At 38.3% G+C, this 12,795-nt stretch overlaps 1 protein-coding gene across 1 annotated transcript in view; it reads right to left on the reverse strand.

Moving 5' to 3' along the window:
• Positions 1-1,254: 1,254 nt before the first annotated feature.
• The window catches only part of CLSTN2 (calsyntenin 2), a 389,890-nt gene continuing 378,349 nt past the window's right edge, over positions 1,255-12,795 (reverse strand). The window contains exons 14-17 of the mRNA XM_056359073.1: positions 12,268-12,413; positions 10,721-10,844; positions 8,982-9,166; positions 1,255-8,345 (exon numbers count right to left, since the gene is read on the reverse strand). Coding sequence (XP_056215048.1) covers positions 8,133-8,345; positions 8,982-9,166; positions 10,721-10,844; positions 12,268-12,413 — 668 coding nt within the window. The 3' untranslated portion in view covers positions 1,255-8,132. The remainder of the gene's footprint in view (positions 8,346-8,981; positions 9,167-10,720; positions 10,845-12,267; positions 12,414-12,795) is intronic.

Below are 12,795 nucleotides of genomic sequence, written 5' to 3' on the forward strand. Positions count from 1 at the left end.
ACAGCTTCTCTTTGCATTTGGCAGGGTTTTTTTTTTATTCTTCCTTGCCTAGTGAAAGCTGCACCCTTTTATTAGGCAATGTACTTAACTGGGGAAAAAAATTCTGCTTTGTTCTCAGTACAGACATAAATACCGACAAGACACAGCCCTGTAGCTTCAAGAGCTGCTGAATGCACAATTTCCACGAGTTGCGAATAGGAATGAGAACTTTTTCTAAACTTTGTTTTAAATGTTTGTAATGTTTCAAACTATGGTGAGTGTTTCTACATAGGCAGTAACTAATGAAAAAAGAACCCAAAGTTCTTGACTGTAACCATCCTGTCATTGATTTTGTGTATGTATAGGGTGCTCCACAACGGAGAGCTGTAAGTGCAGCTGCAACACAATTATTGAATCGCAACACCACCAAGCTCTTTGACAGTGCTTTTCATCAACAGGGCTCACAGTACTTTGTGAAGGATGTCATTTATCTTTATTCCTATTTACAAATAGAAAAATGTAATTCGTGAAGCACTGTCAATACCTACTCAAAAGGCAGCAAAACGCCTCTGGGGAAAAGGGTAGCCCACCTGGTAACTGCCTCTTCATCACCAGGAATGAAGTGGTGAACATACAAAACCTCATGGGTTCATTTTCTTGAGTTAAGCTTCAATAATGTGGGTTAGAATTTTTTATTGTTTTAAAATGCTTTGTTAGGCAAATGAAATGAAAGCCCTTGCTTCCCTTTCATTTTTGCTCAGTTTGAGTTTTGTAAATTTTTATTTTATGATTGTGTCTTCTTAAAGAAAAAAAGAACCAACAAACAAAAACCCCATACCAGGCTTGTACCTTGTTACTTGTACAAAGGTAATGAAGTATAATTACCTTCTGAAATATCAATGGAGTAATTTTCCTGATAGATTTAGCAGAAATATTTCTTGAGATTGTGCATGTTAATGGAGTATGTGTTAGTCTACTCTAGCTTGAGCAGTCATCATTCAAAGCTGTCTTTATTCTCTTTATTTATTTATTTATGCTAATAAAAAAGAATCTGGATTCCAAGAGAGTAACCCAAAACCACCCCAACCAACAAAAACATGTTAATGCTCAAGTAAACAGTCTGATCACTGGATACACTTTGTTTTATTGGTTCATCTGAGACTGTCATCTCCTTTGCTGGAAGTCTGAACCATGCAGCATTAGGGGGCTTGATATGTTTCAGCTTAAAATACTCCCCACACTGCTTACTATGATTTTATTTAAAAAAAACCCAAAAACAAAACCAAAACCAAAACAAACAAAAACCAAAGCCCCAAACATTTGACCCAAATGTACAAAGATTTGTACAGATCACTGTTTGCTTCTGGGTGTTGTAGAAAGTATTTGTATTATATTGCAAAGTGTTCCATGGGTTAGACGTGACCGTGGGAGTGTTGATTTTTTGGCAACACCTAAGTATTTGAGGGACAAGAGTGGCTGCCATTATGGCTCTTTGGAGTGGCACTTTTACACTATGAGGATTGCAAACTGTGAGCAATGCGGATGTGGCACGAACAAAGCAGCTTGTCATCTTTCTCAGCTTAGTCTGAGGAGACAGAACCTAATGCTATTATATGGTTGGTGATTCTGGCTGAAACATAAGGAAAATCATATTTGTGAAGCACAGCATTATGTACAATTAACAGTAATATTTTTAGTAATTTTGAAGGTGCTTTTACTTTTGCCATCTATGACAGTCTTTTTTAATTATTATTTATTTCTATCTCTTCCTTAGATTTGCCCAACTGGTGTATCAGAATTGCCTTCAGCAGATATTAAGTAACGGTCAGCAGCTACAGGGATCATCCAGAGGTGCATTAATCCCAAGGTTTACAGCCAAAAGTAAGTGAAACATCAAGATGAGGCTACTGCCTATCTAGGTTCCCCCAAATATTTCACCTTCTTTTGTTCAGTAATTTTATCAGGGCAGAACCAGAGCTCATTGGCCACTTGTCTGCAATTACCAGTGAGACAGCAAGCTGACTAGCATCTGACTGGGATACTAAAAAGCCATAGATTGGCCCATTTTAAGGGCACAGATGCGATATACTTTGATTCCAGCATTTTCAGACAATCTCAGAGCAACTCTAGCTGAGCTGCCTGAATCTATGCAGCTTCATAGAAAATACTGGATAAAACAAGAGGTGGATTTCCAATCTAGATAACACATATTTTTAAATGTATATATACACTCATACATACAATATTACTTAAAATTTGTATTTATACAAGCTATTGTGTATATGCAGTATAATGTATCAGTTTGTGTATACATTTTCAAAATTCTGCTCATATCGCTGTTATTTCTCAGTCTGCCAACTGTCAATGTTTGTCCAAAATTTTATTTCATTAAATTATTTTTTTTCAACACCAGGATTTCATCAAGAAACAGATTTGTAAATATATTTTAAACACCTTTTTACAAGCTATGACACCTTTATTATTCTGCCAAGCAAGCTGTTCTCTTGCTGTTAACATAGTGGTGCTTTTTAAGAGTAGTGCAGAAACAGTATACAGCATACATTCAGAAAACAGCTATACTCCACAAAAGTGAAGCAAATTTGAAAAAAAAAAGAAAAAAAATTTAGGACATTTGTCATGATGTCAGACACCAAGATGGTGAGTGCTTGGCTCCTTTGCCTACTGCTAGATTCCTGAAAATTGTTTATATGGAAATTGTATTTTGCTATGAGGTTTTATTGCCATTTTCCATAAGCATAGAAAAACTGATCAGGATATACTGTTGTTGAGATACTTAATCTAGTCAGCATGTGTGAATTAAGGGAAGAGAAGACTTTTTTGAAGCCCTGGAGATGTCCTCACAGTTTAATTTCCTCTTCCTCTCTAAGTATCTATATGCTTTTGCAAACACCCTTGATTTTGGTATTACAATATATATTCCAGGATACCAGGAGCAGCTCCATGGGTCCAGCCCGCCAGACCTTTACCTGCTGTCACCTCAGAAAGGTCTTTCATTCTTATCTTCTGCTAAGCATGGACGGTGGTGGTGATGTGCATGTGCGGGCACCAAAACTTCCAGAAGAGGAAGTGCTGTGTCCCAACGTGCCGGGATCCTCACCAGGTAAAAGCATTAGAGCTGCCTCACAGGTTACAGCTGAGGGAGAGACAGCTGAGACACAAATTAAGTGCAGGGCTCAAAAGGGGTTGCCAAAATAAAGTAAGGGCAGCTACTGAATTACTCCTTTGATCCTCAGTGCTTAACCTGGGGCTACTAACGTCCCATGGCATTATTTTCAGATTAGGGTCAGGCCAGCACAGCTCCTGCAATGGGGACAGTGGATTTCATCCCACTAGAGGAACTTTATAACCCTCTGGCCCTGAGTCTTATTTTCTTCCTGAATGAAGTGAGAATGGTATGTGCTCGCTGCAAGCCTAGCACTGCAACATACCAGAAAGGGAAATAAACTGCACCTTCTCATTAGTCCCTGGCAAGGAAGATCGCCACTTAAAAAGCAGTCAAGCCACCACTGCAGGATACTATTGCCTGTTTGAATGAAAAAAATAACATATTTTAGTTATTATTAAAGATATCATGAACACTACATATTTATTTCTAATTAAAACTGCTGCCAGCCAGTGCAGTAAATATTGAGATTAATCTTAACAACTGTGGATTTTAAGGTTTACTTGCAAAGATAAAATACCTGTGGAGGGGGTAGAAGTGAAAAAGAAATGTGCGCTATTGATGACAAAAAGCAACTTATGTGGTTATATTAATTCAGATAACAGTGTATCGCCATCTTGAATTTACATTTGTAGGTTTTGCAGCTTCTCCCAGCCTTACACTACAACTTAAAAAATTCAAAGGTATTTATTGATGTGATGTCATTTTAGACCTCTGGCATTACAGATTCCTGATGTCATGTGTTATGGGTATGTCTTCAGAGATGGGGATTTTTTGGATGCACTTGTTTATTGCTACTGTAAAAAAGCCACCTCTGTGTGTTTTCATAGCTCAACCTTGCATCTGGGCTAATGATAAACATCTCGAAGAGCCAAAGACTGCAGCTGCCATTTCAGAGTTGCAGGATGAACTTTCTGAAGGCTGTGGAAGATCACTTCATGGCACAGCCGGTGAGTGAGCGACTTGGGAAGGCGCCCCGCAGGTCCTGTTGTTTGTGAACAGAGAAGGGCTTTGTGGGTGATGCGATGGTTGGAGGCCGTCTTGGGCACAGCAATCATGACATGATAGTTTTTGATTCTCAGAGAAGTTGGGGGTCAGCAGAACTGCCACCCTGGGCTTTTCGAGGGCAGACTTTGGCCTGTTTAGAAGCCTGGCTGACAGAGTCCCTTGGTAGGCAGCCCTGAAGGGCACAGGAGCTCAGGAAGGCTGGGCATTCTTCAAGAAGCAAATCTTAAAGTCACAGGAACAGGCTGTCCCCATGTGCCAAAAGATGAGCTGGTGGGAAGACAACTAGCCTGGCTGAACAGAGAGCTTTGGCTGAAACTCAGGAAAAAAAAAGGAGAGTTTATGATCTTTGGAAGAGGGGGCCGGAAGCTCAGGAGGACTGTAAGAATGTCATGGCAGAAAATTAGGAGGGCCACAACCCAACTAGAACTTAGTCTGGCTACTGCTGTAAAAGACAATTAAAAATGTTTCCATAAATACATTAGCAGCAAAAGGAGGGGTAAGGAGAATCTCCATCCTTTACTGGATGTGTGGGACAAAGGCTGAGGTACTTAATGTTTTCTTTACCTCAGTCTTTAATAGTCAGACCAGGCACCCAGCCCACTGAGCTGGAAGACAGGGACGGGGAGCAGAATGAAGCTCCCATAATCCAGGGGACATGGTCAGCGACCTGCTGCACCACTTAGACACACACAGGTCTACGGGGCTGGACAGGATCCACCCGAGGGTACCAAGGGTGCTGGCAGAAGTGCTCACCAAACTCTTTATCAGCAGCCCTGGCTAAGCAGGGAGGTCCCTGTTGACTGGAAGTTGGCAAATGTGACACCCATCTACAAGAAGGGCCTGAAGGAGGATCTGGGAAACTTTTCCAGGTCTTTTTCAACCTAAACAATTCTATGGTTCTATGATTCTAAACGCTTTATTCAGAGAGGACGTTTCTGGCTTTTGATTAGGGGGAAAAAAAAAAGCATGTCTGTGTATGTATGCACATATATGTTCTGGTTTGGTTTTAAGCAAGCAAGTAGTTTACAGCAAAAAATAATTCCTGAAGGGGAGAAAATATTTTATTTTTTTTTGAAAAAGTGGGATTTCTCTGTTATTCTACTAGTAGGCTTTTGCTCAATGATGCCAATGCTATCAACTGCTATACAAATATTCTAAAGTTCATTTTGTGAAGAAGTATCTCATTCTCACTAACATTTTGTGAAAAGGACTTTTCTGTTTATTTGAATGAAAAATGCTGCATAATGCACTCCAATAAGTAAATCTAAAATAAGTACAGTGATACATTTTAATTTGCTGAATATCGTGTTGCAATCCAAATTTTAGTGATAACACACGTGCCTGTATTACTTAGGTTTAAAAATGTAGGTTTATTTACAGTAGAGAAAATACTTTGTTTGCCTCTTGTGTAATATACCAGCATGACCTGAAAAGATTTGCTTCCAGTAACAAAAAGATAAAAATCTATGGAGAAACACACTGATGAAGACATGAACATATAAAAGAATTAAAGGCCGTCAATAAGGTTGTAAATTGCTGTTTTCAAGTTGCCCTAATGTTTTCTGTGATGATAAATTATTTTTTAAGTTTTTGTTATTCCAGATTATTATTATTAAGTCCAGTTCTGAAATTGACTTTTAAATATCTCCTTTTAATTACCTGTTTTTCCTGAGCAGAAAGCTTTGCTAATAGGCTCTGTATAATGTTTGTTATCAGCACATGTTTCATGTCACTAACAAAAATCAGCACTAGGAAATGAGTTAAATATTGGAAAATGATCAAGCATAGAATTTCTGTTCAAGAGATTCAGATATTTTAAAACTAATTATTTTATTTAACAGAAAATTTGGCCAATTTTACAATCTTTATTCCTGCAGATAGACTGTATTTATGTGGGCTTAATTCTGCAAATATTCTTGTAAGTTTAATATATGTGAGAGACGAGAATAAAAATAAAACAGGACTGCTCACATAAGAAAACCTCTATGTTGCCAGCCTAAACAATCATAAGCCAACCTGATTGTTGGCACAATAAAAAGAGCATGAGGGTCTCTAATTTTAAAACTAATTACTAAGAGTTCTTTTCATTTACTTTCTAGTTATTAAACTCTAAAGTCTAGTTGCTGTCAATCTGTCCCTGCAACTATCAAATGCAGAAACTGCAATTAAAAGAACCCGCAGACCCACAATACACTCTCTACATTCCAGAGCTGCTAATAATATAGTATTGAGGGAGGTGGATACCCTCGAGATCGCTCAAGTTACTCTGCAATATCAACTACCATTCATGGGTACTCAGCAAGGTCCTCTCCTGGCAAGACTGCTTGTTTCTCTGGGAGAGAGCAGAGGAAGCAGCTCATTTTGAACAGCAAATTACAAAAGCAAAAGTCAATGATGGAATTGTAAAGAAAAGGATGTACTTAGAAAAAAAAACAACAAACCACCAGACAAACCACTAGGCAGCATTCACTTCCATGCCATTTTGTTTTTATGCATTAGAACAGTTATCCTAGCAAGTGCTGCATCATTTGGTATGCAGAGCATTTGAAGATGCAAAGATAATTAAGGAAAGGGGACAAAAACCACACCACACAGACTTATCTACACATTGTATGTAGCTTTGCTTTTTGATTTTTTTTTTCCTTTTTTCATTTTTATACTGTGTTTAAGAAAAATATGCTGTGTTACCATAACAAACTAAAATACTCTCTCAACCTTTTAAGAGTTTAGGTTTTGTTTTCACTTCTTTTGGTTCCAGGTAGGTTTTATTTGTTCTTGTTCTTTATAAAACCTTTTCTCAACATTAATGGCTTCAGGAAGAAGTAGTAAGAGAGAATCATGAGCACAAAAGAGCTGACAGTTGTGTATGTTGTCACTTTCTCTTGTGCCACTCATAGGTGGATAAGGGTACAGAAGAAATAGGGCATAATGTTTTATAGAATACAGTCAGAGAGGAATTCCAGCTGGTGTTCAGCAAAAGGGAGCATTTTCCTCATGTAGAATCACTACTTAAGTTTCAACCATACATAGCTATGGAGTAATGGGGTCATTTTTTTCCCACTACTCCAGTAAGATACTGCAGTAAGCTAATGATTTTACAAGACAGACGGTTTACAGCTTCAAGTTGCTGCAAATTCCTCAATCCATAACTAATGAGCAGCTCTAAAGGTTTTCTGTAAATCAATCTCATTAGAATTTACAGTTTGCATAAGATTGTGTTACTCTATCTGTGGACACAATGATTATTATTTTTTTTTTTTTAGTAACCTTCAGCAGCCCATTGCTGCTGGGTTTTTTAAAATCTCTTAAATTTCTATGGGTAGGTTAGATAAAATCCCTGCCTTGAAGGTTCTGACAGCACGCCTGAAAAACACACTGTCCACTTCTACACAGGCACACATGCATTGTGTCAAGTCCTAGATATTCCCTTGAAGAAGACGGTTAACATCCGAGAAGGCAGGACAAGCTGACAAATGGAATTCAGTCTCTGTCACCTGTAGCACTAAAACTCTGCCCCGCTTTGAAGGTGGATTATGTTTTACACCTGTAAGAGCGTAAGTCAGTCAAATGGCAACTGTTATTTGGACCCACAGGTAATTCTTCATAATAAGCTGAAATCTCTCCTGTATGAAAAAATAGCAAAGGCAAAAACCTCTCTGGATTGAGTGACAGGACTTTTGTCACATATCTGCGGTCTAGAGACAGGAAATAGAGAACTACGCTTGCTAACCAATCAAGTTCTACCCTACTTTATTACTGGTGATGCCAGTATGTTTGTACCATGTTTTCTCCAGGATTTGTAAGAAAAAGGTCAGTTCTATCATTACCGATTACTGCAACAAGATCATTTTAGGCAAAACAGTTACAGGCAAGCAGAGGTTCAAATCCTGTCAATAAATACATAGACTCTGAAAAAGCATTGTATTGGTTGTTACAAAAGAGCAATGTGGCTGGAGGGCTGTTAGTATGGGAGTGTTGAATCATCCCATTCCAACTGCTCTTGCCTGGTGGCATTCTGTTTGTTTCCATTCTGGACAATGACTTCTTCCTCCTCCTCTTCTTCCTCCTCCTCCTCTTCACTTTCATCTGATTCAGCACTGGTTGTGTCTTCCTCTTCGTCTTCTATGTCTTCTTCCTCGCTCTCCTCTTCTGTCTGGTGAGGCTTTTCATATTTCTACAGTACATTTAAAGAAATGAAAGAGAGCCAGTAGAAGAAAAGTGCCGCCTTGCTAGACAGTGGCTGTGAGAATGTGAGCATTTATTCCACATTTAGAAAAGCTAACATGCTGGGAAAATCTGCTTTCCATCATGTAACTGTTAAGCATCAAATACGACATAATTCAGCAGCAAATATTTAAAAAATACTGTAACAAGAATGGAATATCAATAAGCAATAGCTTTGTTAGTCCAGCTGCCAGAATTTAACCTTTCAATGCCAGTTTCTTTAAACTGCTGATCATTTCCCCTAATTTTAGCGTATTAGTGCTTACATTAAAAAGTTAAAACCAAAGTAACTCGTATCATCTTGGGTACCTAGGATCCAAATACAGTGCTATACCAAATAATTTCTTCACTATCTTATTTAGTAATTATATATGACAACAAATATTAAGTACTCAATTATGTATTATCATGGTGTAAGGAGCTGAAAACTGAGATGGAGTCCTGAATGTACATACATTCAACTGTTCTGTGAAACCTAAACAAGTTTACTCTGAAAGGGGCTTAAAACTCACTGCTGAGCAAGCTACCAGCCCAGACACTAACTCCTAGTAGTATCACGACATAAAACTATGCTTCAGTTATGTACCTCCATGGGGTTGACGGTAATAGTCAGAGCAGAATCATCCCAATCCATTTCGTTTTCTTTACTTCCTTCGCTGTCTGCAGAGCTGTGCTGATGAGCTGTCCGAATTCGATAGACCCCCAAGGTTATGATGAAAACAAGTATGCTCACACAGATTATGATAACGACAGTAGCCACACTTGGAACAACTGGAACAAAAGGTGGAAAAGGGAATGGGCTTATGTTTGTGGAAGATATTCCCTACAAAACACTAAATACATCATCTAGTTTTTCCTCTCAGCACCTCTTCCTTTGGATTGAGAATCAGCCATCTGCCCTGTGCCTGGGACTACAGAAAGTGTTTCCAAGCGCCCACCGACTAAGGCAGAGCATACACAAATGGTGTTTACAGTATCTTATAATGAATATTATAAATCATAACCAAAAAGTGACTATGCCTCCCAATTGTTCTTGAAGCCAATTTATTACAGACGACAAGTAGTCAATCAGTGCAGAATCAATTAGTTTCAGAACAAGTGTTTTTGCAATAAGGTTCAGTTGTCTTGCATGTTGTCCCCTTCTGATTACAGCTGAGGTATTAAACTCACTAGTGAGATAAAGTATGTCCCAAAGCTTGTATTTCTAAAGTTTTCAAACACTAGTACTGTGATTTAAATCTCAATCTCCAAGAAATAAAATAACACATTGCAGCTCTATTTGCTTGTGTTACAATCTTCCTGGGAGACTCTCGAGGATTCAAGACATTTTTCCTCACTGTTCTGTTGCACTCTGAGAAGCCTCCGTCTGCAGCTAGTCACAGGAAGAAATCTTACACTCCCAGCTCCATAATTAGGTCAGAGGCGAAGTGCTGCCACATTCCATGTACCTTTGTTACCTAGATACAGCAATTCCGGGAGCTACAGTACTTCTGTAGCCCATTTTATCACCTTGCCCTGTCTGTAAGAATGGAACTCTGAAATCAAAACAATATTAAAGTAACGAAGAAAGAACCAGCTTGCAATAGTTCATTATGCATAAATTCAGTATAATATTAGTAAAAATGGTCTGTACAAGTGTACAGAAAAATACAGTAAGCGTAACTGTATATAACTACTTATAATTACCTACACTTTTCATCAGTTTTGCTTCTTTTCGTATGTATCATTCAGCTAAAAGGATTTCAGAAACCAGCATTTAAACAGATTCTTTGCTCTGGGTTTAACTTCATTGAAAAGGCTTCAGATTTGGATATATATTTTAATTCATATAGTCAAAAATTGCAATTTAAATTCTCTGTTTAATATATACTAACACCCTCGCATATGGTTAGGTGGACCTATCTTCTCCCCAGAGAGCTCCAGACTGAGGCTTGGAAAGCAGCTAAGAAATTTTAAAACTAATACAAACATTTCTTCCTTTTGCTTAGAAATGGGTGGGCAGAAATCAATATACCATGGAAATACAGACGTACAAAGACAAAATGAGCATAAATATTATACTTCACACCATTCAGTACTAGAAACAAGACATTTTCTTAACTATGTGGATCATAACCTTTAAAGAGGACTCCTTTAAAGTATCTCTTTGGAGAGAAAGAAGAGATTTCAATGTCACCTTCTTTCCTATCTGTGCATGATCTCTGCAAGGTTTCAGAAGCTGGAACTGTGAACTTCAGTGCTCTATTTGTTGACCAGGCTGAGTCACAAGGGCAATACTGACATACCAGAATCATTATGATTAGTCTCGGTAAAGTTGTCACATACCTGAGTTGTGAACAGCACTTATGCTTCCCTCTGGGTGCTGGACAGACTGGAGAAATTGTGGTTGTACTATTATATGATTTACATGGTCCATGAAGTTGGAGTTGGAGCTGTGTAGAATATTAACCTGGCACAAGAGAAAAATAAGAGCTCAGATAGTAAAGAACACTCGATATTCCAAACCTGTTGGCTCCATACATTATGTTGAACTACGAAGTTCATCAGCAGATAGGAACATTATTATATAGATCTTAAAGGCCAAATTTTTATGCCAGTGAAAAATACATAGGTTAATATATTTCTCATTTCTAGCACTAAAAATGCATTTTAACATTTCTAGCTGTAAACTATGAAGTGGAACAGAAAACAGTTTTTTTGATTTACTTGTCTGGATAAGTAGTGACTTTTTTTTCTCTATACCAATCAACTTTTAGGTGTTCCCTGAAAGTCAGTAAAAGATTTGTCACTCTGAACACTGACAGAGCATGTATCAAACTCATTGAGTTTATACTAAAACAGGAAGACAGAATTAAAATAAATTTCAGTTTTTCCTGTGTCCCTCCTTTCAGAGTGACTTTTTTTGAGGAATATCGTATCAGTTCTCTGTCCTACCAATAGTTATAAGCAAAAACTCTGAAGTCATCACCAGGACTGCAGAATGCTAAGGGGAAAAGGATTTTCAATACGATGTAGACATGTAAAAATTTTCAGAGCCAATTATTAAGGTTTGAGCCTATTGCTAACAAGCTCCTTCCCTTTCCTGTAGTTATTTGGTACCTAGGTTCTAGGCTGGATAAGTTGGTTCTTCAGAAGAGGCCCATGATTCCTGCTGAGGTGCATCAGCAGTAATGCTCAGTCACTGGGTCATTGTGCTGCACTGGAGTCAGTACCAGCACACAGAATAAGCTCCAGAGAGCTGTCTGAACACTCCTGGGGGAACTGACCATGGCTGGGGAGCGGAACCAATGTGGCTGTTACCCATATGCTGATTTTCCTCCTCAAAGAAATGTGAAACCATGTAAATTACCAGGAATGATCTCCATCTGATGAAGAACAAATTATAAAACTTACTGTAAGGGATTAGTGCTTGGAAAAGCTGAAAAGGTTACTGCTGCAGGAAAGAAAAGTATGTCAGGCTAAGTGAAAAATAACTAATCTAAGGAAAATAACGAGGCTGTAAGGATTTACTTTCTAGCTGGTGTATAAATCTTCATAAAGACACGTAGGAGATTTTACATCATGGAAAAACAATGATGATAACCTTAGCCCCCACCCTGTTTGAACAGCAGTAATTCTCTGTGTTAGCAAAGTTCAAGAGAAGGGTCATCTCATTATATACACAGCAGAATAGAGACACCCACATTGAGAAATACCCACAGGAGAACTCAACTTCCTATTCAAATGTAACTTAGAATTTTTCCTCTATTTGGTTAGTTACCGGAGTGTGTCAATCATTTTACATGTTTTAAAGAAAACTCAGTGTTGCTGAATGTAAGGCTAGTGCTTAGCCTCATCATTGGAAAAGACAACTTGACTAAATGATTGCTTACCTCCAAGTTAAATTCATTGCTAGTGTAACGTCCATTGAGCTCTGAGCACTTGACTCTGAACTTTCTGTCAAAGGTGGCAGAAGTGTACCAGTTACGATATCGAATCTGCCGAAGTACCTGTTCGTAGTTGTACATGCTGTCCACACCTGAAATGGTGGTAGAGCAGTAATAATCTCAAGGACATGTTACGCAGCAAATGCTCCATGCAGTACAGGAGAAATCACATGTTCACAGAAAATAGAAAATTTGGCAGAATGGTCTGAAAATGGCAGTGCATCAAATATTCCCTATTCTCTGTCAAGCCTCTGGCTGACGCTACATTATGTGAAAATATTTTTTGGAAATTAGTGTAGGTCCTTAATGGAAAGTACCAAATACAACAGCAAAGATTTAGAATAAATTGTTTAGTAATCAAAAATCGGCCAGTGAGTTACCAGCACTGTGCAGGAACACTGAGGAATCCCCTCATTCCCACATTCCACTGTGATGGTCCACAAGAACCCCCGCATTTAAAGAAAAATAAAAAGC

This window comes from Falco biarmicus, chromosome 13 (genome assembly GCF_023638135.1).
Source record: "Falco biarmicus isolate bFalBia1 chromosome 13, bFalBia1.pri, whole genome shotgun sequence".
Lineage (NCBI taxonomy): Eukaryota > Metazoa > Chordata > Aves > Falconiformes > Falconidae > Falco > Falco biarmicus.